Here is a 25,588-nt window from a genome sequence, read left to right on the forward strand (position 1 = left end):
TTCTAAAAGTACATAAATAAGAAAAACTGGTGAAAAAAACAATTATCCTCCTAAACATAACTAATTTTACATACATTCAGGAACCTGTTTTTTAAATCTGCTGTAGGCATGCATATAATTAGAAGGCTTACATACAATATTTTGCCAGGATGTGTAGCTGGGCTTTTATGACAGCATTTGAGTAAATTTATAGGTAGAATATTTTTAAACCCAAATAAGCCAAACCACATTGCTTCAATATCCTTTGAGAATACAGCCATTTCCTGGAGTGTGTGTAGCCACTGTGGGAGCTGAAGTTGTTTATTTTTTTGAGATTAAATTTGGCTGCAATCTGTTCCAACACTTGCCTGGAGAACCTTCACAGCCAGCACAGCTCTGAACTGCCTGCTGCTCACCTTGCCTTTCCCAGCCCAAATACTAACACCTGGATGGGGGAATCAGCCTCTCTCAGCCTGTAAATACTTGGAACTTGTCCTACTATTAGCCAATCAAGATTAATAATGCTGTCTGGATTTTGTCAGTGTTGTCACTGGCTAATTATTGGAGCAGAAAGTAATTTTTGAACCTGACTTGCTGCAGTTTAGCGAGGGAGGTTTAGGAGGAGGGACTCGGAAGACTTGTGCAGGTCTTAGCCAGAGCAGGGTGGATCTGTCCCAGGGATCCCTCCATGAGCAGAGAAGTGCAGATGCATTTCTATTTCTGCTGGCTACAGGCAGAAATACAGTGCCTGTGCTGCCCACTGCAATTACCTCCCTCCTCACGGAATAGGAAATAAAGACCCTTCTGAAGGCTCTAAAGTAACTTCAACCCACAAAATTACACAAGCTCCTTTGCTGTGTGCTTGGAATGAGGCATTGAATGTCTCTGTCTCCATGTCACTGAATATATGTAGCTTAAGAGAAACACATGGGAATTACGTGTTTGCTATCTGGAAAAATGTAGTTGTGCTACTGAGAAAAGAAGAAAAAAACAGAAGTTTTGTACAAAACCAGCAGGTCACACTGATACCTGTCTACATTGTTCTCTTATTGCATTCCTCTTCCTTCTGGAGTGCTGTGAACCACAGCCTTCCAGTGCAGTGCAGGCTGAACAAGCTTTGAATTGTCACCTCTGTGGTAAATATGATGTTGAGTCTGAAGTGGTTGCAAGGTGTTACAAGTCAGTCTGCTTATGCTGCCTGCCTGGATTCCTGTCCTTGTGGGCAAGGCTTAGGAACGTGTCTGTCACTGAGAGCAGTCTTTCTGTCAAGCTACTCCATCAGTGCAGTGATGCTTTCAAAGTGCTGCTTTTCCATTTTGGTTTAAGTATATCAGCTTCTGTCAGCCCCACTGGGAATTATTTCATAGTCTGATACACCTGAGGATCACAAAGTGCTGCAAGATTGTTTGGTTTAAATGCTTTCTTTTTTAGGTCTCTCCTTTTCATTTACCCATCTTTCATTCCACTTAGCCTGGTAACATTTTGCCTCTCTTCAAACTTTCACCCACAGAGTTATCCTCTCCAAATCTTAATTTGGTCATGGTACTGTAAATCAGTTAACATTTTTGGAGCACATTGCCTCCCTGACCTGAATTCTCTTTGCAGCTCATAGACTGCAGCCTTTACCAGAGTACTGGGCTTGCCCCTAGCTCAAAGAAATACTTGAGATGCATGATATACTAGGGTAAGGTTCATACCAACCATCTTCTGGTTTGCTGACGGTGATACAAAGCAATGAAGTAGGAAATGATAGAGGGTTATATTCATTTTAAAGGGTTCTGCTCCAGCAGTCTGTCCCTGACCTGTGAGATTTTTGTTTGTTTAGATCTGCTAGAGAAGTCTCGTGTTGTGAAGCAGCCAAGGGGTGAAAGAAACTTCCACATTTTCTATCAGATCCTGTCTGGTGCATCAGAAGAGTTTCTCTGTAAGTATTGCTCTTGTGCCATGTTCAGATATGAGTTTTCTTTATATTTAATGTGCTATTCCACATACATAATCTTTTGTGGGAAGTGTGATATGGCCTCATTTTTAGAATTATTGGTGGTAGTGTCATTGGTAATATGTGAAGACCACATATGCTTTGATATTATCCAGATACCTGAGTCAGAATTGCCTTAGCAATGTATTTTAAACAAATTTAAAAACAGATTCAGAAGGCCAGCAATTAGAAAATCCTTGAAGAACATCCAGTAATAACAACCTATTCCTGACAATACTGATTCTGGGATAAAATTGCTACAAACAAGAGTGCTGTTACTAATGACACTTTTATTTGATTTGTTAGGCAAACTCAAGCTGGAGAGGGACTTCAGCAGATACAACTACCTGGGCCTTGATTCTGCCAGAGTGAATGGAGTGGATGATGCTTCAAACTTCAGAACAGTCAGGGTAAGAAGGAGCAGGGGCTGGTTGTGCACTCAACAGCACTGCAGGATTCTTATGGCCCTTGGGCTGTCTGTTCATGCAGGGCTGGGCTGGGAGTGCCATCTTTTCTGAGTGCTGGCACTCTTCATGCTGGGATAGAGCGTGTTTGCATAGGGAAACGTAGATACAGCTAGGAAATAGGATCAAGTTTCTGGAGTATTCTTACAGGAATACAAAAAGGACAAAAAACCAAAAATAATTAAAAAACCCCAAAAAAAACTCCCCCAAACAAACAAGCAAAAAAAAGCAAAAGAAGAGGTAAAAAAAAGCCCAGATGCTTTGGTCAGATCCTGGGAGAAGTTATACTTTGTAGTGGCTTAGGACAACAGTGACTGAGCCCTAGGGACTAGGTGATGCTGTCCAAGAGGAAAGAAAAAGAGGACTGGGATGATTCTCAAGATAATTTGCTGTCATGTTTTTGTTTGGTTGTACTCAGGAACTAGATGAATACAGGACCTTGTTACCCAGTGTATGCAAATATGGATTCTAAAAGTGACTGCTCTGAGAAGACAGGAGTACCTGTTCATCTGACTGGGAAAAACTGGGTTGGGTTACAAACTAAATTAAGCGGGTAAAAACAGTACAGCGTTTCAGAAACCTAGATATTGAATGAGTCCTAGGAATGGACTGGACTGAATGCCAGCTCCATTTTCACACCTCCTGTATATTAAAAACCTTACTTAGCATACCAATTATAGCATGTACTTTCAGTAGCAGAAGCGTTCATAAACTGTTTGTAATTAAGGCAGATAAATGGGGAATTTTTCAAGTATGATCTGTTTAAATATAGATTCTTTTATATTATAATTTTATTTGTCCCCTTTCCAGAATGCAATGCAGATTGTTGGGTTTATGGATCATGAAACACAGTCGGTTTTTGAAGTAGTGGCAGCCGTTCTGAAATTGGGAAATATCGAATTTAAGCCTGAATCTCGTGCAAATGGCCTAGATGAAAGTAAAATCAAAGATAAAAATGGTAAGATGAGATTAGTGATGGGAGGAAAGCCACTAATTTGTCTGAAGTCATTATTAATTTTGTCGTTTCTGCAGACATACAATATCCTTACATATGAATTAAATTAGCTTGTTTCCAGAGCTCACCCTCAGGCTGCTATGGGCTGCATTCTGGGCAATTTCAATCATTCTGTTTGAAATTCCAAAAATTATTATTTTTTTTCCCCCACTTTATTAGCACTTTATTCTAAAATGTTAAATGGTCCTGTGCCTTTATGTGGCTGCTTGTTTTTTCTGCAGTGTAGGATTTTTGTTCTTTTGCAGTATCTCTCTTTAGTGTCAGATTTGTTTGGTGATATTTTTGCAGCTGATGTATTTTGAAAGTTCATTTTCATCTGAAAGCTTTTCATTATGAAAAATAGTCTGCTATGAATGGAGGGAAAGTTTCTTCCCAAAAATAAGTGCTTTCAAAACCAGTAGCTCTGTTTCCTTGCTTTCTGCATGTTTTTAAAAACTTTGCTTGGCAGGGTGGTGGGGAGAGAGTGCGAAAGGGGAGCACTTCTGTTGTGGAGCATTTTGGGGGAATATCACACTTTTAAAAAAGCTGGTAGTTTGGGGGAAGAAAAGGCAATAATAAGAAAGGGTTCATTGTATTTACACTTTGCTTTTTCTTGCTAGAACTCAAGGAAATCTGTGAGTTGACAGGTATAGACCAGTCTGTACTGGAGAGAGCTTTCAGCTTCCGGACAGTTGAGGCCAAACAAGAGAAAGTTTCAACAACACTAAATGTGGCTCAGGTAAAAAGAGATCCTGATTTAAAAGGCAAGAATAATTTTAAATAGCAATTTTATTCTGCATGACTACATCATAACTACCCTGATAAAAACTACAGCTAAAAGGCTGCACTGAATAAATCACAAGCATAAGTGTGTTCTTTGTTCAGTGGTTTCTCAATGTTAAGAGTTACGGGGTGCTTGGGTTTTGCGTGTGAATTACCTCCAAAAGATGAGGGATAGGCAAATGTTGCAGAGAATGAAAAACCAAGCAGTCCTGCACAAAGCACATGTTGCAAGTGCTGTGGCAGACTGTTTCCATTTAGGGCAACTGCTGTAATTCTGTGTGAGCTGTGGGCCCCGGGCTGCTGAAAAACCTTTTCTGCCAGTGTGAATTCATCTCCCTGTAATGCTGCAGAGCCAGGCTGGTTGCCACCTGTGTCTCATCAGCTCAGGCTAGCAGGAACGTGGCTTCTCCAGCTGCAGCTGCTCCAGTCCCTTTGCTTGGCATTGGGATGGGGGATGTGAGTCTTCAGTGGGCAGCTGGAAGAGCAGGAATCGAGCTGGAGTGCCCCGGTTGTGGATGCTCTTCCAACCAGCCTGTGGCCAGGAGGGCAGAGCCAGTGCTCCCTGTGCTGGTTTTACTCAGTTCATAGCACCTTTAAAACATGCCAGCAGCAGGAAAATATTTTTTTATAAAACATTTATAAAAAGTTTATAACGTTTTTCTTCTTTCTTCTCTTTAGGCTTATTATGCCCGTGATGCTCTGGCTAAGAATTTATACAGTCGGCTGTTCTCCTGGCTCGTTACCAGGATTAATGAGAGCATTAAGGTATTGTTGTTTTGTGCTTGGAAAAAAAAATAAAAATCAATAGAAATCCTTTAAATTAAAGTGGACAGTAAAACTGTATTTGCAAATTTCATTTCTCCTGGCTGAACACTGTTACACACAAATAACCATATCACAGCTCAACAAATTGCTCTCTGCTCTTTAAGCATATAAATATATTCACATTAAGTGTATTTTGGGAAATCATATTTAATATTTTAGTTTTACAGTATTTGACAGTCTACTTATTAGATACATGCATTTTCTTGCATCCCAAGTATGTGATGTTCAGATGAATGATTCAATGTTTAATTTTGTTTAAGGCACAAACCAAAGTGAGAAAGAAGGTAATGGGGGTGCTGGACATCTATGGCTTTGAAATTTTTGAGGTAAGACCTTTATAATGGCAACCATTTAGTGAGAGAACTGCTATTACAGCTTAACAGAGTTGTTCATAAATTTGTAATCGGAATATATATAATTTGACTCAAGTGTGACTGACAAAAGCCTGACAAAAACAGAACAAAACAAAAAACACACTAGAAAAGTAAGCCAAAGAGAGATGGCTTAACATGTGTGGCAATTGAAACAAAAAATTATGGAAGTCAAACTTGTGCTTTTGCACCATAGATAAATAAATATTTATGATGGATAAATGAAATATATTTTATTGTGACATACATTCTGGGCATAGGAGAAACTCTGGCACTGTCATTTCTGGCCTGAGGCATTTTGTGGATGTCTTTGAACAAGCTGTGTATCCTGAGAGGGGAAGAAAAAATCAACAACCCAACAAAAACTATACATTTTTTTTTCCTGTCAAAATTAAACAAGAACTTATATTGCATTTCATCTCAATTCACTTAGATAAATACTCTGTACCTATTCCTAGCTAAAGATCTGTGGCTCACTGCTGTTTGTTTACAATAGTATTTTTAGACTGGTGGTATTTTGAAACAAAACAATCCGTGAGGAGTTTTTAATTGGGTTAGAGAGCACCAGGGGTAGAGCATTTTCATAAATCTTGTTCTGACAGTTTTTGTTAAGAGATTTATAGATCTTGGTTGGAATCAGTATGTGTTTAAACTAGAAACTCATCTGAGGAGAAAAAAAAACCAGTAGAAAACATGCAGTCCTGACCCACTTCCCTACATCCCTCTTAGAAATCTGGGGAGGGTGTTTAAGCTGTGTGGAAAACGGGAATAATCCAGAAAAGAGTAATTGTTCATGGGAGGGTGGTGTAAGTTTCATTGCAGAAGCAAAGCATCCAACCATGTGCAAATCAGAGTAGCTTTGTGAAGAGGAGAAGGAGGGCTGAGAGCTGCCCCAAGGGCTTGCTGAGCCCTTGTGTTGTTTGCATTAAACACAAGAGCATATTTATGAAAATACCATGCAGGAGGTCAGGTGGCTGAGCGGGCATCTTGGTGCCACATCTGTTGAGAGCTGCTCCTTGGAGCAGCTTGTAGGAAGCTGGCACTGGGATGGTGCTGCTGGCATCCTCCTCAGGCAGGGCTTGTTTATTCTGGCTGCCCTGTGTTTGGTTAGGTTAGACATGCACACAGAGGTGGGAGACAGAAGCTTGCACCAGCACATGAGTCAGCTGAAGGGTTGTGTTTGTCCAGAGACCAGGCTGTTTCTCACACGTAATTTTCATCTTTTATACATTCAGCATCTTAGAAGGTCATAAGTAAGTGGCTGAGTGCAGGAGAAAAATTAAAAAAACAAACAAACAGGGCTCTTTTCACTTATCTGTCATACTGAATTACAGCGTGGCTTTCTTGAAAACTTAAAAATAATGTGGGTAGTTACTGTTCACTCCTTTAAATGCCAAGTGTTGGTTTTCCTGGAAAAGGTGGGGAGGGTCTTGCCTTGTGACTTGAGGACCAAATCCATCAGTACATTCATACAAGGTGTGACTCTCTCTCATGAGTTAAGACCTGTGGTAGGCATAGTAGCCAAGCAGCTTGGTGTTCAGCATCACAGAAATAATTGAATTATTGTTTAAATTTAATTATATTAAAGCAACTAATCAATAAATAAAATTTTGATACTATGCAGCCACATAAGGCAATGAAAATTTAATACTATATTAAGATTTATAGCATAACAAATACAGTGGAATTTAGAGTGTTTTGCTGTGTGGTACATTTGTAAACATGATAGCCAAACATTCAGAATATTAGCTGAGGTGTAGCTAATGAGAGTAACATATCCATCTAATTATAAATCAGTTAAAATCTATGACTATAAATGTGCAGTTCCCTCTTGAACCCAATTCTTTAGTCATATTTTGATTTTCACATCTTTTCCTGAAAGATAGAACTAGTGTCAGCTCTACAAAGAATATTTGTTGGCAAAAATGCACTTGAAAGGCTTCATCCCTAAATTTAGGCCTTTTAAACTTGCAAGCTGTTTGATGTGCTGAGGCTAGAAAGACCTACATGAATCATGTTTCTACTGGGGAATCAGGTAAGTTTATTGTTAGTGCGTGGTCTTTGACCTGAAATGGCTTTGCACCCTGCAGACAGAACGTATCAAAACCCACAGGAGGTGTAGCAGGAGTGTTTTATATACATGCAAAATATTTACGCAGGAAGCTCAATACCATTGGAACAAGCAACAAGGAATATGCTTACTGAAGGGTGATTTTTACATTAAATTTTTTTTTTCCTATGTTTTTGAGGTTTTTGTTTCCTAATGGGCAGAGCACAATATTTCTCTGGCCTTTTTTTCTGTTCAGGATGATTCTTTGGATCATCCTACAGTTCCTTGTGTAAGAAGAGTGAATAAAGAAATACAGATTTTCCATTCTGAAAGATCATACATTTCACCTTCTTGATGACAATAGCAGTCTTGTTCTATTTTATGCAAATTGAAGCCTTTAAATGAGAAATTTTTTTTCATCCATTTTTGAAAGATTCATTTATTTACGGTTCACTCTGGTTTCTGCAATTTTCTGCAATTTAAACTGAAGTTAATTTATAAGGGTAACTGGAGGTTTCTTGGAAATTAGCAGAGAAACAATAACTAGAGTATTGATTCTGCTGGCACATACTCTTTAGGATTTGGGTTTTGCTAGTATATTTATCAAACACAAACCCCATTTATTAGACAAACACAAATGCCATCCAAGAAAGTAGATATAAGGACTTGGCTGTCTAAAAATTCAGATTATGGAATTTAAATCTATCAATAATCCTCAGCCTCTGTGGGTTTGGCAGATGTCAGCAGCAAGCTTGGCTACGCAATCCACAAAATAGGTGCTGTAAAGCTGTGTTTATTTTTGAATCCTGCCATGCCTTTTGTGGTAAGCCAAGTGCTGGGACTGAATGTTTGCAAAACGAAAGGCTGAAATTTTGGGTGGCTCTGTGTGAATTGTCTGTGGGCAAGGATTTAGGGACTAGGATTAGAGTGAAAATGCAGGCTGGAGGGCTGGGCTGGTTGTGTAACTGTGCTGCTGGAGTTTTGGGCAGTGGCCTGAAGCCTGACACTAATTGCTCCAAGTATGTTTATCCACATTTTTGAGCGGCTGCGTGCGTAGTCAGTGTGATTTGAGATGGGGCAGGAATGATGGCTGGTGGCACCGGGAGTTTTAGAATCAGTTTGGTTCCAGGCTTCCTGGGGTCGGTTTGGGGCTGTTCCTGTTTTATTCCATGTTTGATTGTGTATTTTTGGGCAGAAAGCCGTTTCTGCATCTCTGCAGAGTGTGGGGGCGGGGCGGAAGGGTGCCTTTGTGATCAAGAAGCGAAGGCTGTAGGAGGCAGATGATGGGGGCCTGGCAGCGCTTGGCAGGGATGAGCAGAAGGCTCTCTCCAGTTGCTCTGGGTCTTGAGTTTCCTGTTGTGTGCATTTCCTGTGGAGACAAGAAGTAGGGTATGTAAAAATGAATGTCCTGGAGCGAGTGTGAGTATTTCATCCCGCCCAGCCCTTCAGAGATAGAAATGTCTGTCTGTGCTAGTTGGCTGAAAGGCTTAATTCTGAATATCCAGGCGCCACTCTGCAGCTGGTCCATACGATGAAGTTAATGATTTGGAGTGCAGTTTTATGGAAGTTAACACTGCCAAACAAGGCTTGTTGAAATTTGCCAGGCCTTGAGAAGACAGTTTGAGAGTGTGAGTACTTTCTGCTCAGTCCCTTGGTGGAGCAGTGTGTTCCACATTTTTCAGCCTGACAGGAACCTGGGAGGCACTGGTGATAGGGTTGGAGAGAGCGACTGGTTCCAATCAGTTGACCAGAGGTGATGTGACTGCCTTGTCTTTTGGGACAGCATCTGACCAACTGCTTTTGCTCCAGGTAGACAGGAATGTGCAAAGACATGGCAGAACCCACCACATTCTGTGTAAAACCCACCAGTAAATAAAAATATCACCAGTAAGCCAGCCAAACAAGCCACCCAGCAGTAAAACCAGGTCCATTTCTCACAGTCTGTGATGCATTTTGGTAGCACTTCTTTTTATTTAAAGCAATTAGCTTGTTTCTTGTTTCTTGTGTCACCCTTGAGGTGACAGAAAGAAGCTTGGTCCTGCTGCATGTACTATGTAAGCTGTCATCTGGACAAGAAGAAAATGATGGTATCTCTATTGAGGAATATGTTAGAAATATAAATAATATTTTCTTTATATTAACAAATTCATAGTTGTGTTGTCTGTTTTTAGAGAGAGGTAACCAGATAAGAAGTAATCATTGAAAATATCTTTCTGAGGTGTTAAAGTCATGGAAAAATGGGGGAGATATTTCCAACTTCACCCTAAACCTGTTCAACAACTTGGTCCAGTTGCTGACTGGTTGCTTTGCCTTTTTCTGTCCTGTTGATTACATGAAGGACATTGCAGTTTCAGAGCATACTGAGCTCTGAGAGAGTGCTCCTGGATCAGGGTCTTCCTCTAACACCCCAAAGGATTATTTTACGGGAGAAGGATCTAGTTATTTGCTAGCAGGATGACATATTAGATTAAAAAAAAAAAAAACCCAAAAACAATCCAAGGAGGAAATTGACTTATCAGGATGTATTTTTTTTTCCTTCTTTTTTTTTAAGAATCTGGGAACCCATTCTTCATGTCTTGACTTTGGCTTTAACTCATCCATGGATATCTGTTTTGTTGCCCTGTTCTCCAGACCAGGATTTCCATCTGCTTTTTCTACTGTACCTTGCAACAGATTTCCTTTTTGAAGTTGTTCAACCCTTTGCTGGATGCCCAGAAGTTTATCATATGCTGGCAAGTGGCATTGCCAAAATGTGTGTACCCAGCCCTCTGCTTCTTCTGGCAAACCCCAGTCTAGTGGGAAAGAGGAGAACTGAATTTTTAATCTATAATTGATCAATTACCTCTGCTGGCAAGTGTTATGTGAGAGAGGAGCTTTACAGAGACCTTGGTTGGCAGCACCTTGGTTGGACTCTTAGGTGCCAGGAAGGTTTTAAAATACTGTAAAGCAATAATTTCCTTAAGTGATGGGATGCTCAAAGCAGAGGTGCATCCCAGGAAGTTAACTACCATTTAATTAATCTTATTATACCAGAAGTATTTAGAGAGTCTTATTTCACAACATGCAATTTTATGAAGTAAATCTCATTGGCTGGCTGTTTGCAACGAAGGAAATACTTGAAATGCTGAGCAAAAAATACACAAATGTTCTGCTTCAGGTTGTGAGAATAATGTTTTGCCCTACAGCAGCTATTTCTGTCTCAGCAGAGGAGTGGTTCTGATTATGCAGGAGGTTCTTTCCTTTTTGTAATTCCTGTTGTTCCAGGACTGTAATTTATCAGGTTGAGTTTGTTGAAGTGATAGTACCTGCATTTTCCCACGAATCACACCTGCACTGGATTCACTGTAGTTTCTTGCCCTTTTAAGTCCAAATTTGGTTCAGAGCTGTGTGCCTGGACAGCACAGCTGGGATTAAGCTGGATTTCAGAGCTCCTGGTTTTCTACCTGGCACACAAAGAGGGCTGAAGTTGGTTGAGCTACACAAATATGAAAAATGGATAATCCCCACAGCTTCCGTGAGGTACACTGAAACATGGCTTGATTGCATATACTGGAATATTTATAATTAGAAGATGTGCCTCTCTGGTTCTTTGCCTATAGAGATATTTACACAAAAGCCCAGAGCAGTCTAGTTTACAGGAAATAAGCTTGATTGCTTAAATGTTTGTATATGTAAACAGAAAAGAAAGGGATAAATATTGATAACATGCCTTTACTGAATTTGCAAAAAATTTTGAAAAATTACAAGTGAGTCATGTTATAACTGGGTCATTGCTTTCTGAGATTAAAATAGTATCTTTTTTCATTTTCTTTAAATGCAATTTTCCCATTTTGCTGATTTTAACTTCCTAGCATTTATATTCCTTAGTTTCATCTCATAAACTTGTATGCTTGTGTGGTCATACATAAAACCCCCTATCCCCAGACACCACAGTAGCATATAAATTGAATTTGCTGGTTGGTTTCACTCTTCATTCCACCATTCATCTCAGTGAAGTGAGTATGTTGGTCTTTTATCATCATTACTTTTGCCATCTGGCATTTTCTCTAGGGGCTTGATGGAGCTACTTGGGGTCACCTGCTTATGTTAGGAGGCAGTCAGGGACTTCTGATGCCTGGAACTGTGTTGATATTTTAAAAACCTGACTTTCTGGGGCTATTTGTGATAGAGCAGAAGTACCAGTCTCTGTATGTCTTTTTCCCCTCTCACACTGAGGTAAAAGTTCATTTTAATGACATCAGTCCTCTGTACTTCAACAGTCTCATGACTTGAAATGGTTAGTGTTTTCTTTTAAAAGATGCTTTTCCTTTAAATATATCTCATGTATTACTTTAGCTGTATTGTGTTCACATAATGTATTTGAAAAAGTGTTGCTGGACACCTTTTTGTCTGTGTCATGCAGACTTGAGCAATGTGGAGATTTTTGAATCTGAACAAGGTTTCTTTGCCTCTGAACAAGAATGGTGTGGTGAAAGATTAAGAGGGAAGAGGAGACATTGAGAAACACCTGTGGAGGTGTGATAAACCTGAGTCTCTAGGTTTGGATCAACATCATCTGCTTAATTTGGGGAAAACAGTGGAGAAGACACAAAAAATAGAACACTTCAAGTTAGACTTTATTAGGCAGGTAGAAGTTAAGAATTTATTCCTGCCTAATGGTAAGGTACCCAGTTTTCAGTTTTAAGCAGGTATCTTAGTTGCCTTATCTTTGGAAATTGTTGGAAGCTGGGCTCTCAAAAATGAATTTGAATTCTGTGTGGGGAAAGAAGGTTAGAAAGTATCTAATGTTGAGAGGAAAATGCTCTGTTTTAGATATTTTATGTTCATAAATCTAATGGAGATATTTCTGCCTGAAACCAGTAAGAGATTTTTAGATTCTTTTTTTTTTTTTTTCTTTGCTAGAGAAATATTTTTGTCTGTTTCACATTGGTATTTTAGTGGTATAAAAATGTATAAAGTCAGCAACAAACCATGTATGCTTTTTTCAGATGATTCCATGGTACACAGGAATCTTTGAAGAAGTTAGGTAAAATATTAAGGACAAAAGAATATTTTCTGTAGGACTTTCAAGCACCTGTATGTAATAGCTGTGGCTCACAGATAGAACTTGATAGCTAGTTTATATGATCACTTTATTTTTGCATGGAGAATAATGTTTTTAGAGTTCCAAACTTGTTATTCATGAAAAACCAACCATGAAGGTTGATAAAGAATGAAGCTGATGAGCAAGACACTGTTATTTGTGAAGTGAGAACCATGGTGAAGTAGGCTTTGATTTTTGTCAGTGAATTTTTCTACTCCTCTAAATTTGATTTAGCATCTGATAAAAGATTCAGAGGATAAGCTGAGGGTGGTTGGTTGAGCTGTATCTATAAATTCAACATGACTTTAAGCCTATCTCAGGTGACATTCTGTTTTCCCAGCACCTTTATTTCATTTGAGAGACTGTGTACTTTTACATTCCCTGAAGGTTTTATTTTGTATTCCACAGTTGTTTCAAAGGCATAGTTAGAAAGCTGCTATTAAAATGCAGGGATTGAAGTGATGCCCTCGACATTAAAAGTAGCAGAATTACAGCCTGGAAGAGAAGCTGACACCTTGAGAAGATACGGTCTTAATTTTTATTCTTTTCCAACCTTAAAATTTCCTAAGAATATTTAGTAGCTCTTCCTCAACTTTTGGGTCTGGCTGCCCCTTTGTGTCACTTCATACAAGTGGTCAACATGAGGAATCTGGGTTCCTCCAGCCCCTGTCTCCTGAGTGGGTTTAGTGATGTGCTATCACTGATATAGGTTATTCTCATTTGTGAATGTATATGCTTTGTGGAGCCCTCACATAATTAAAAATCAGAGATATTCATTATTATGAATGAGGATAAATGCACAACCTCTGTTGCCTTCCTTAGAATTTCTTAGAGCTAAACACTCTGTTTTGTTTCATACAGGGTTTTCTACACTTTTCCGAAGTGTATTTAATTTACCAAATATCTTCTGGTCTGCTCAGAGTTAAGTGTTTTGAGAAGTTCAGTAATTTCATACATTTTCCCTCATTTTCTTTGCCATAATTAGCTGTCTTAGCCTTTTGCTCTGTGTTATTCATAAAAAACAACATTGCTGCTGCTCTTCAATAACTTTTTTCCTGGAATAGCAATTTTCAGTGGCTTGGCAATGTCAAATAGAATTTCAGAGCTCAAAGTGAGTGATTTGTGAACTCTATGGATTTTGGTTTGCCTTTTTTTTTTTTTTTGGCAGGCCATAAATATCACAGATACACAGCAAATCAGGAAAACATCTAGCAATTACTTTAATGTATTGTTAATGACCTTTCAGTTAGATGGTTTAGCTGGATTTTCTGTTCAGTTTCCATCCTCTGTTGATGACCAAGCCTGTATAATTTGTGAGTGAATAGTCCTGCAGCCCTTTTAATCAGAATAACCTGGTCTTTTGGAGAAGCAGTCTCTCAGAGGTGGGTGGCACATGCCTGGCAGGAGGGTGCAGAGTGTTTTACCCTTTGTCTGGGTGATGTGACAGTTGGGGTCCTTTTCCTTCACACTCAGTGTATCTGAAGTGATGGCCTTATCTGCATGTGTCAAATAAACTTACACTCATTCTTCCTCCAGTATTCTCTATTACCTTCCACATTCTCTTCTTCTTTTGCAGAGATTTGTATGCCCAAGGTTATAAAAATGGCTTTTAGACGAAAAATTACCTGGTGATTTAGAGACAGGGCAATGCAAAAACGCTGTTCTGTGTTAGACTCTGATGTGTCTCAACCTCTTGGTTTATTTTATAATATTTAGACAGTACCTAAAGATAGACTCACCTACATATTTGAGCAAGATGTGATACATAATATTTATGTAGTACTTTGCATTTTCAGTGATACAGAGATTGATCTACTTGGTATGCTAAATAAATGCTAATAGATATATTCTTTGTTGTTATGGAAGTAGAATAAGTACTGACTTCAGTTTATGTAATTTCTTTTTCAACAGAATGCAGTAAGTATGACTTGTTTGCAGTGCTGATTTTGCTGCATGCCAAATTTTAACTCTCTCATCTAGAGCTATGCAAGTTTTGCAATCTCTGAGTGATAATTGCAGTTGGTGAGAGGGGCAGAATTTGTGGCTGAGGAATTTTGGTGATCAGCTATGATTTTGCTTCATTTAAAACTAAAATGATAAAAGTAATCTGTGCTACCTCAATATTTTCTAATCTGCTTGTGTGTTCTTAATCTCATTTAGCAACCAGATCCTTAATTCAAACATTCAAATGATTACCCTTCAGTGATAAAAATTCTATCAGCATAATTTAAGCTTCACAGGTACAGTACAGCAGATTATTTGGTAGTTTAAAAAGGCAGTGTCACGTCACAGCCTGTGATGGGGCAGTCACCAAGCCTCCTTCCTGTGCCCACCCCTCCTGCTGGGGTCTGCTCCGCTCCCTGGTCCCTTCTGCAAAGGGTCACACATCTGCTTGCTCCCTAACCCAGTTTTAGATGAATTAGCCTGTTAGAGGAATTTTAGTCAATGAAGCTCTTTTGTTTCCCATCATTTCAAGGGGCAGTTTGTTGGCAGGGAGGAGGTGGATTGACCTCTGGAGCCAATAATCTCTTAACCCAGGCTCAGCTGCAACTGGAATAGCCTTGCTCTGTGGGGAAATAGGATGCTTTATTGGCTGCTGAGTGGAAAAGAGCTAATGCTACTGTCATGATTTTATTTATCAGACCCTGCAGGAGACTACATTTTACATATGGGGACAGATTAGTGCAGGCAAAACTTTGTTTGTTTATTCCCTGACACCACAGGTGTCCTTATGACTTGTTAAAATGAATCAGTGTGGAGGCATCATGAATAAAACCTACAGAGATTTTTGTCCTTCCCAATGGACAAAGCCTCAGGGAAGGATTTGGTCTAAAATTTCTAAACTAATTGTGATCTCAATCAAATATTACTCCAACCATCACATCACAAAACTGGAAGGAGTAGTTAATGCAGCAGCTTGTTGACCTGCAGCTGCTGTAGTAACTCACTCCGGCTGGGTTCCAGGCTGTTTACACAAAGCAAACTCAAACATGTTTCATCTGACAGGACAACAGCTTTGAGCAATTCATTATCAACTACTGTAATGAGAAGTTGCAGCAGATCTTCATTGAACTTACCCTCAAAGAAGAGCAGGAGGAATACATCCGAGAGGTAATACTTGACTGGATCTTTCCTTATCCTCCTCCCACTGTCCCTGTAAAGATACACAGACATGCAGGCTGGAACCATTTTTCAGGCAACAGAGGCAGTTTTTGACCCCAGGACTGACATGGAGCATGTTTGTGTGGGGCTGTGTGGTAGTTACATCAAGCAAAAAATGTTGGTTTGGCATTTGTTTCACATTATGAGTTCTCCAGAAAACAAGACCCAGCTCTGATTCATTCATTGGCAACAATGACTGGGAGTTCTGAGCAAGGGCTAATTGGTTTATTAGAGCACTAATGTCACTTTCTGGTATTAGTGCCATTACCCTGCAGCCTGTGTTTTGGATTATACAGCAGTGTCTGGGATGCACCCCAAGAATAGCCACAGCCAGTCCTTCCTCAGAGGGAACTGGGTGGCAAAGGTAATAGCACACAAAAGAAACTGCAAATGGAGTTTTGGTTCTAGTGTTCTTTCAGGTTTGTATTGAAGGGAGTCCTGTGAGCTTCATGGATAAATTTAAGATCTCCTATGGAGTCCAGCCTCTGGTTTTTGATGTTATTCTGTGAGTGAACATCAAGCTAAAGTTTTAATAGGTTTTAGCAGTGCTCCACATGATACACAGAGCTCAGACAAAATAGCAGCTGCCAGCTGTAAAAACTGGCACACACTGTCTGTGCTCAAACTGGATGATACCACTTTTCTGTATAAACATTTTTAAAAATTACATAAAGTTTCTGCCTTATGATCATGAGGATAACATGAAATTTCAGCATCTCTTTTTAATTTTGCATTCAGTGGTGAACCATCATTACTGCAATTTTGTTCTTGAATGATATTTCAAATGCTGTGAGAAAAGTAAACTGTAAGAAGTACCACAGAGTGCAAATTAAGAATGAAATTAATATTTTCCTTCTTTCAGTCCTTTGCCCTACCAGTGCTACCTCGTGATGCATTGGCATCTCATGCTGGAAATTTTATCACTGATGTTCGAAAAAAAATTGAGATATTAAGAACATCTGAACAGCAGTCATACTCTGGATTTTTCAAAAGTCTTATCTAAATTTAGCCCTCTTTCTTCCTCCCATTAAAAAAAAGAAAACAAAAAAAAAGCACCCAACAACGAAGAAGTTAGAAATTTTGATCTCAGGAGCTTGCAGTGACATGGGCTGATTTCCTTCTGGCCAGTGGGAAGCGTGGGCAGCACGGGAGGAGCCTGGCCTGCAGCCAGGGAGTGCATGGGAAGCTGACATGGGTGGGGGAAAGGAATGGAGAGCGACTTTGGCAGCCGCTCAAGGACACTCATTTTGTGCAGATAATGTTAGTAGTAGATGATTGCCTTTTATTTTTTCCTTAATAAATGAATTGTTGGTAAGCATGAAGGATTAAATTTGAAAGTAGTACCATGGTTAACTGGAATACTATTTTAATTGCCTAGAGGAAAAGCTCCCTTCACTGTCTTCCTGTTCACACATGTATTTATATTTTCTTATAGGGGATTGAATGGACTCATATTGAATATTTCAACAATGCTATCATTTGTGACCTAATAGAAAACGTAAGTTGAATTCAAGAACATCTCTGGATAATTTTTAATGCGTGGATTTAATTTAGCTGTAACATTGTATGCATCCTCATGCACTAAATTTTGTGAAACATGCCGTTCATTGTATTATTCATCTTACTTTGTGTGGTAGAAGTTTATTTTACTACAAAGGTTCTTTTTTATAAGCTATGTTACTTTTGTAGAAGTATTCAGCAGTACCTACACAAAAGAGCCTCCAACAAACCCAGATTAAACAGCTCTTAAATGTTTACATTTAGGGCTGTTTTCCATAGCAAATATCACATGCTGCATTGTAATTAATATTTCTTTTCATATGGAAATCAGAAAACTCAATTACCTGTTATTGAGTGTTTGAGGTACTCAAAGTACTTGTATATACTGAGAAGGCTTCAAATGCAAGAAAGGTAAAATTCCTTAACAATCAGAAAAGAACAGTTTTTAACCATTAACATAAAATACATGGTGATTTTACCATACAATGGATACTTTTCAGTATCCAGTCAGAGTTGCTTGTCAGAATTTTGTTGTCAGAACAACTGACAAGATGTTTCAAAGTGAATTTCAGGATTCAGATCTCATAAAAAGTCTTTCAAAAATGCAAGTGCTAAAAATCAGTTGGAAATGGTCATGAGGTAAAAAGATCCAAACTTTGAGATGGCTCGAAGAATGTTTTTCTGGGTAGCAGAAGTCAAACAAGTGAATGGTCTCTTTTTTTGTGCTGTGATGGAAACAAGTACTAGAGCTCTTGTTTTGAAACTTCAGAACCAAACTGGAATCCTGGCCATGCTGGATGAAGAATGCCTGAGACCGGGAACTGTTACCGATGACACCTTTTTAGAAAAACTGAATCAGGTCTGTGCCACTCACCAGCATTTTGAGAGCAGGATGAGCAAGTGCTCCCGGTTCCTCAATGACACCTCCCTGCCTCACAGCTGCTTCAGGATTCAGCATTATGCTGGCAAGGTACCTGCTGAAGGGAGCACGTGGTGTGTGTGTGTGGGGGGCTGGTGTAGCTGATTAAAAAATCCAGACCTCTCTTAATCTTTTCTGTCTTAAGCCTAAAATCTGTGATTTGGGCTGGAAGGCTTTAAGAGATCTTGGAATGGTTTTGCTTGAAAGGGACCTTAAATATCTCCTAGTTCCAAACCACCTTTCACTGGAGCCCCATCCAGCCTGGTCTTGAACAGTTCCAGGGATGGGGCAGCCACAGCTTCTGTGGGCAGCCTGTTCCAGGGCCTCATCACCCTCACAGGGAACAATTCCTTCCTGATATCTCACCTAAACCTGCCCTCTGTCAGGCTGAAGCCCCTACCCCTTGTCCTGTCACTACATTGCCTTTTACAAAGTCCTGCTGCTCTGGCTGAAATCAAAGCAGTTCTCCTTCCATCAAAGGAGAAAGGTGCCCCATGTCATTTGGTGCTGCATTAAGTCTCTGGAAATAAATCATTGCTCACAGTGACAAAAATTCATGCACATTTGTTGGTGACATATTTTGGAAAACATGCACTTTGTCACTGAGCTAGCTGCAGTTCTTTGTCACATTGTTGAGGAAATGCAGTTTTTGTACATGTGAACGAAATGAATTTGATACTCTGTGTTTAAACAGATGGAAGAGAAAGCTATACAGAGGGCTTGCAAATGTATTTGCATTTTACAGTATAAGCAGTATGAATAAATACAGGTCTAACAGCTTTCAGGGTGTAATCCATTATGACTTTTTATTAAAAAAATCAAAATAATTAAATTTATAGACTGAAGACAATTGATTAAAAAACAAAATTAAAAGTAAAGGTAGGGTTGTAAATGTAAATTATACCTTGTCTGAATCTGCTGAAATGACAATGTCATGCAGTAAAGAATATTTCGAAAGTGTTTCATTTCCCTAGGACTGTTTAATGCTTTCTGAAATTTTATCAATCTTGCAATTTTGAATAGGTCGATAATTTTCTCACTCAAAATCCTGGAAATATCAGACTTTCAGCCTTTCAGACAGCCATTCATTAGCATTATTTGCCAAAAAGAGTTTTTAACTGCATATAATCTGTCAGGGGTTAATACTTAAAAGGTTTTACCTTTTACCTAAAAGGTTAATACCTTTCTTTGGATGCCAAAAATGTAAGTGAATTGAATATACCCCAGTACTTTAAGAAGGGCTGTGCACAGATTGTGTCTTAGCAGGCAGTGAGGGTCTTTGATTGTTACAGGCATTCACTTACCCTGCAGACTGAATTCCTCCTATTTTGGGAGGAATGTTGTTTTTCCATCTTCAGCTGAGAACATTTTGATCTTGTCGCTGGTCAACAAAAGTTTGACCCTCCTTTTAAGAAATATAAGTAATTTCATGTGAAGTTGTTTTGTTGATTTTTTTTTTCCAGTAGTGGCATTTACTGCACCTGTCAGAACCAGAAACATGTTCTCCAAAATAAAATGCTGCCTGAGCTCCCAGTAACTTGCTGTTGTGTAAAATATGTCAGTACTATTTTCATTCAGTATTCTGTGTACATAGTACATACCTATGCAGAGCTGAGAAATCATGGATCTGAAGAAGAATCTGTATTACCAGCCAGATGACTTGTCACAATTAATCAAATACATTTCCTACCCTCAAAAATTAAAGAAGCCAGTAGCAATCTGAGATCTGCATGAGGTTCCTCTGGCTGCCTCCTGGGTACCCAGCTGCAGGTCAGAGCTTTGTACTCATCCTTGTTGTTATTGGACTGCTTTCCTGGTAAAAGTCCTTTAACATAGCAGTCCCCTGGGGGCTGCCCAGCTTGATGCTTGCACTGTGATAGCAAGAGGTGATATTCCATATCTTGTTTTAGTTAGGCAAATAATGTAAGCATAAACACTTTGAAAGGAAAGGGTATGTTTGTTGTTTTGGCCCAAAAGAGAGGGAGAAAAACCTCGTTAGACAAAAATAAATATATTGTTTTGGAGTCTTGGCAGGTGGTGGTGTGTCAGAGTTATCATGGAAAAAGGGGTTCTTCCACTTCAGAAGCCAGAATTGATTGACACAGGGAACTGTTGGCAGTATGAGAAAATGCATCTTTCTCAGGTAGCATGTTCACAGACATTTTATCCAACAAAAAGTTTTCCAAATGTCAGACTTAAAATCAAAGCTCAAGTATGTTTTGTTTCTTTTGGACAGTGCATAAGAAGGAGAAATCAATTTCTTGGGTCAGTTTTGAACTGGTCTATGTTGTAGTTCAAAACCTGCACTGATGAGACTCTTCTCTGTTGTTCAGGTTATGTACCAGGTGGAAGGATTTGTTGACAAAAATAATGATCTTCTGTACCGTGACCTCTCCCAGGCCATGTGGAAGGCCAACCACTCCCTTATCAAAGCACTGTTCCCAGAAGGAAACCCTGCTAAGATCAATCTGAAGAGACCACCAACGGCAGGTTCACAGTTCAAGGCTTCAGTTGCTACCCTGATGAAAAATCTCCAGACAAAAAATCCAAACTACATCAGGTAAATTCCCCAGTGCCAAAGGTTTGGTGAATTTGTTTGACGAGGTTATGAAGAACCAAAACAAATCTTGATGTCCAAGGATGAACTATTGAGATGTATGGTTTAAACTCACCGTAATAATTGTTGGTGTGCACAGCGCAAAGAGATGTCCCTTTTGGTTTTCCTTTGCAGGTGTATCAAGCCCAATGACAAAAAGGCTGCACACATTTTCAATGAAGCCCTGGTGTGCCACCAGATCCGGTACCTCGGGCTCCTGGAGAACGTGCGGGTCAGGAGAGCGGGCTACGCCTTCCGGCAGCCCTACGAGCCCTGCCTGGAGAGGTACAAAATGCTCTGCAAGCAGACCTGGCCCCACTGGAGAGGGCCAGCCAGGTAGGCAAACAGCAATATTCCTACCTCTCCTGAGTGAAATTCCCATCTCCCACATGTCCTGAGTTTTTAGTTGTTGTGCATACATTGCAAAAGGAATATAGTGCAGGCCTTACTGATTTGGGTCTGAAAGAAAGGGTGTAAGAGAGATTCTACAGTGGATTCAAAATAACTGGGAGGTCTGGAATGATCAGGAGGGTATTTATCTATAAAAACCAACTTTCAAAGTCTCAACTAATTTTTTTGAGACAGCCATATAATGTTCCTCTGTCCTTTCAGGAATAACTTTAAATAACGATTGGGGAATGATTATGAGATAATGCCTCTTGCAAATCAATCATATTAAATACACTTTTAAATTGCATAGTATTTACGTATATTTTTGAAAATAATGTCTGGGATGGGCAAATAAGCTTATATTATTTCTTTTTACATGTGGCCACCAAAAGCATGGTTTAAATATCTTTCACAATTGATTAACATATTTTAGCTACAATTTAACTCTTTAGGTTTTCAAGACAATGGTAGCAGTGCAGTATTGGTAACAATAGCATTACAATAATCATCACAAAGATCTTCACAGTTCCACTTTCCTTTTTTTCTGTTGGTGTTCATAAAATGCATTTGAATAGAGTGGAACACTGACATTTGTCAAACTCGTCAGTCTGTTTCACATTTTGACATTAGTGTGAGACCTTCTTTTTTCCTTTCTTCTGTTTTTAAGTAATATAATTATAGATGTAAGAGGAAAAAATAGACCATTGCTGATGTTGTAAAATAAAATTTGCTCTTTCTTTCGTCAAATTATTCTGAATCTTTACAGTGATTATTCTTGCCTTTAGCTGAGTAAACCACTGGGTAAACGAGTTAGATTTTTAATCTTATGCCAAGCACTATTTAAAAGTTTAAAATAGGCTTTCATATACTTTCCATAAATTAAACTGTGAATATGTAAACTAAGAAGTTTTAGAGCTGGGGGTCATGTTTGTGATGCTCATTTACTTCTTCTTAGGGCTGGAGTAGAGGTGCTGTTTAATGAATTGGGAATCCCTGAAGATGAATTTTCATTCGGTAGATCAAAGATATTCATCCGCAACCCAAGAACAGTAAGTGAAAAATGCCTTCTGCAAAATCAAGCCCTCTCTCATGAGGACAGCATCATTCACTACCTGGTTCCTACAGATTTTTCTGCATGCTGTGCTTTGATATATTGCCATGAATGTAATATTACAAAAAAACCCACTTTTTAATGTTAGACCCATTAAAATCAATGTGAATCAAGATTCTACAGCAGTTGTCAGCTTTAATATAACAAAATTTTTGAGCACTGACATGTGACATTTTATCTGCCACAAATCTTGTTGGTGCACCTGCCTGTAGCTCTGGAGATGAATAAAACAATGTGTGACTGAAAGTGTAGTTCAGTAAAGAAGAGATTTCTCTTACAAGAGCTGTGCTTATGGGTTTTTTTCATTGTCTCTTCTCTCCTGCTGTTTTTCTTCCAATGTCAAACAAAACCCTAAAAACCCCTACACCCAGCTCTTCAAACTAGAAGACCTGAGAAAGCAGCGTTTGGAGGACTTGGCTACTCTAATTGAAAAGATTTACAGAGGCTGGAAGTGCCGTACTCGCTTCTTGTTGATGAAAAAATGCCAGATTGTGATCGCTTCCTGGTACAGGAGATATGCAGTAAGATACCATCCTCACTACATGGGGGGCTCTCTTCATTGTTTAATACATATAACCTTGGTAGGATATTTTTCCTCAATATGTACAGGGAGCTGTTGGAAGAATTCAATTTTATGTTAATACTTAAGTACCAATAGTGGGAATAAAGAAGATTTAGTTTCTGTAGACTACTGTTAAGTGCTTACACTGTGCTTGTTTTTATAAAATTAAAAACCTCACCAGAGTCCTTTCACTCTGGGAGAGCAGGATTCTGTGGCTCAGCTGGGAAGAGTCTTTTTCATTCAGCTAAAATGCTGTGCTTTCCAATGCTTACAGTGCTCTCAGAACATATGGTTAATGTGTAAAAAATGTTCAGTAATACACATATGTGCACTGCTGTGGAATTCAGTCATTCCTAAGCCTTTTTCTGTTTTTGCCTTATTTGGAACATTTGCCTTAGACTCAAGAATGCTGCCCCTAGGGGTTTATTTTAATTGTAACTCTTAAGACTCATAATTTGGTATCATTATCGATCCAGTTCATCCTAAAGCAGTTTCAGTTCTGTGTGTGGACTGGGTGTTCTGTGCCACGAACTGAACAGCGCTGTTACACGACTCTTTCACGTCTTCTTGGCAGTTAGTAAACAATGCTGACTTACATGATAAAAAAAGATTTATTTGTTTTTAAAACCACTCTTGAACTTCTCAGCCGCATTTTGTTATTGCTAGAGAATAGCACAAGCATATCAGAAACCTTGATAAAATATGGAAAGTCTTCTTAAACTGCAGAGTTGACAAATCCCTGGTTTTTGGTTGACTCTTGAAAGCCATCAGTGTTCGGTTCACTTCTCTTGGATAATTAGAGGGAAGTGTAGGTAATTTGGAAAAAGTATGACTGAAGCATACTTTTTTATTGTAAAAACTCTTCTCTCTGACTTTGTGTGACTGGAAGCCCCTTTCCTACAAACAGCATCATTGTGCCCATAAGGCTTCATTACGATCTCACACAGTCTTAATGAATTTAAAATGGACTTACTTCAGCTACATTGGCACAACTTTAAATATAAAGAAATGAAAACAAATACACAACCAAGAACTGCTGATTTCTTAACTGTAAGCCTTTATTGGGTGGCTGGTGAAACATGGCAGCAGTTGTTTTATTGGTGATGGTAGAGACATTTCCTCAGCCTCTGCATGTGGATGGAAGGCAGTGTTCTAACCCAACATGACTGGTAGGCACTGTGCTTTGGAAGGTTTCACAGGAAGTTCCTGGAATGAATAAAGCTTTTATTGAGCAATTCCTTGTGCTGGAGGCTTGACTTAAGCATCTGCAGGCACTTATCTGTCTGTTACCTTGCAGGGCATGATGGACAGCAGCCATGGCATGAGGGTGGCCCAGAGGGGACCTTCTCCAGCTTGCTCACAGAGATTTTCACTGTCACTGAGTGGGCTGAATATCAAGCCTAAAAGCCCTGTTGTGAAGTCTGTCAATTTAGTGTTACACTAATTGCTGGGCTACTGGAGAACTGAGCTTTTCAGAAGGAAAGTGCTCAGCTGTCAGGAAATCTATTTTTCAATCTGGCATACTTAAATAGTACTCCAACATCTCATTCAGGAATCCATGGTTTTGTTTTTTTCCCCTCTTCCTAAGTTATCATCAGCCATAATAAAGGCAGTGTGGGTAATAGGAACAGCTCATGTCTTATGAAAAGGAGGTAAAAAGCTTAGCCAACAAACCTGAGCATTTGTGACAGCTTGTGTTCTACTCTGGTGGTGGGAAAGACAAATAAAGCTGTTACTGTTAGCATTTAATCTGCATTTGTGCTGCTGACCATGAACTTAGTGTTTCTGTAAACAGAGTGACATTGTCCATGCAGCATTGTTGATGTGCTTTGTTTCCCCTCGAGCTGAACACAGAATCTACACTCTAATCTGCTCAGTCAGAAATTGTTCACTTTTTACATTTAGTGCTTGTCTCCTCAAGCATATTGTCAAATGTTATTAATGAAAGGTTTATTATGCAGTGTTTAACAGACGTAATATTCTGTTCTAAGCATCACATGCTTATTTTCAATACAGCAACAAAAAAAATACCAGAAGATAAAGAGTTCGGCTATTACAGTACAGTCGTACATCAGAGGGTGGAAGGTGAGTTTCCTGCTACTGAGGCTGTCTCTGTTTGGTGAGGTAAGGAGCAGGTCAGACAACGCTTTCCAAGTGCCCTGAGCCTCCTGCCTTTCACACCTTCTCTCCTTGGAGCTGTGGCTGTGCCACAGCCATTATTAAACACTTGTGTTTGCTGTAGAACAGGTGAGTTCAGGATATCTGCATGTGCTGCCTGGGCTATAAATCCCTGCAAACGGTGCAAGTGGGATGCTGGGACCACACTAAACCTCTGGTTATCCTTGAAGAATCTTCTGCCAAGGAACTGAGAAGGCCAGCAGCTCCAGAGAAGGATGCTCTGGGGCTCTGCCACTGACCTTAGGAAGAATGTAGTGCTGGACTGATTTGGAAGAAACAAGTTGTGGTTGACAGTTATTTTATGCTTTACAGGATTCCCGAAGAATGAATCCAACTGAAAGCAGGATTAAAATAAAGAGTTTGGGTTGCCTGGGCAGTATGTTATCTGGGTGAAATCCTCAATTCACCTCTGTCTGCTAAGCAGAGGAGTGAAAGTATACTTATGTTAAGAAAGTAGTTTATTGCTGTGCCTGAGTTTGCCACAACTTTACTTCTTTTCTGAAAGGTTTGTACTTTGTGAAGGGATAATCAGGCATTCCAGTAGATATTTAAGGAAAGATGCTTTAGTAGGAGGTAAAAATGAGATTAACAGCTCGTATGAAAGGAGGCATGATGCTTAAAGCAACTACTGCCGTCCAGCTTC

At 39.3% G+C, this 25,588-nt stretch overlaps 1 protein-coding gene across 8 annotated transcripts in view; it reads left to right on the top strand.

Moving 5' to 3' along the window:
* Positions 1-25,588, top strand: part of MYO1B (myosin IB) — a 106,586-nt gene that overhangs the window by 61,795 nt on the left and 19,203 nt on the right. For 5 of the 8 annotated variants that reach the window (XM_015634912.3, XM_015634911.3, XM_015634909.3 and 2 more), the window contains 15 exons: positions 1,805-1,903; positions 2,264-2,367; positions 3,232-3,379; positions 4,036-4,154; positions 4,877-4,963; positions 5,284-5,349; positions 14,439-14,444; positions 15,534-15,638; positions 17,125-17,187; positions 17,959-18,159; positions 20,442-20,668; positions 20,840-21,040; positions 22,050-22,143; positions 22,577-22,726; positions 24,784-24,852. In XM_015634912.3, coding sequence (XP_015490398.1) covers positions 1,805-1,903; positions 2,264-2,367; positions 3,232-3,379; positions 4,036-4,154; positions 4,877-4,963; positions 5,284-5,349; positions 14,439-14,444; positions 15,534-15,638; positions 17,125-17,187; positions 17,959-18,159; positions 20,442-20,668; positions 20,840-21,040; positions 22,050-22,143; positions 22,577-22,726; positions 24,784-24,852 — 1,739 coding nt within the window. The remainder of the gene's footprint in view (positions 1-1,804; positions 1,904-2,263; positions 2,368-3,231; positions 3,380-4,035; positions 4,155-4,876; positions 4,964-5,283; positions 5,350-14,438; positions 14,445-15,533; positions 15,639-17,124; positions 17,188-17,958; positions 18,160-20,441; positions 20,669-20,839; positions 21,041-22,049; positions 22,144-22,576; positions 22,727-24,783; positions 24,853-25,588) is intronic. The other 3 variants (XM_015634910.3, XM_015634914.3, XM_015634916.3) reach the window with 1 other exon arrangement.

This window comes from Parus major, chromosome 7 (genome assembly GCF_001522545.3).
Source record: "Parus major isolate Abel chromosome 7, Parus_major1.1, whole genome shotgun sequence".
NCBI lineage: Eukaryota > Metazoa > Chordata > Aves > Passeriformes > Paridae > Parus > Parus major.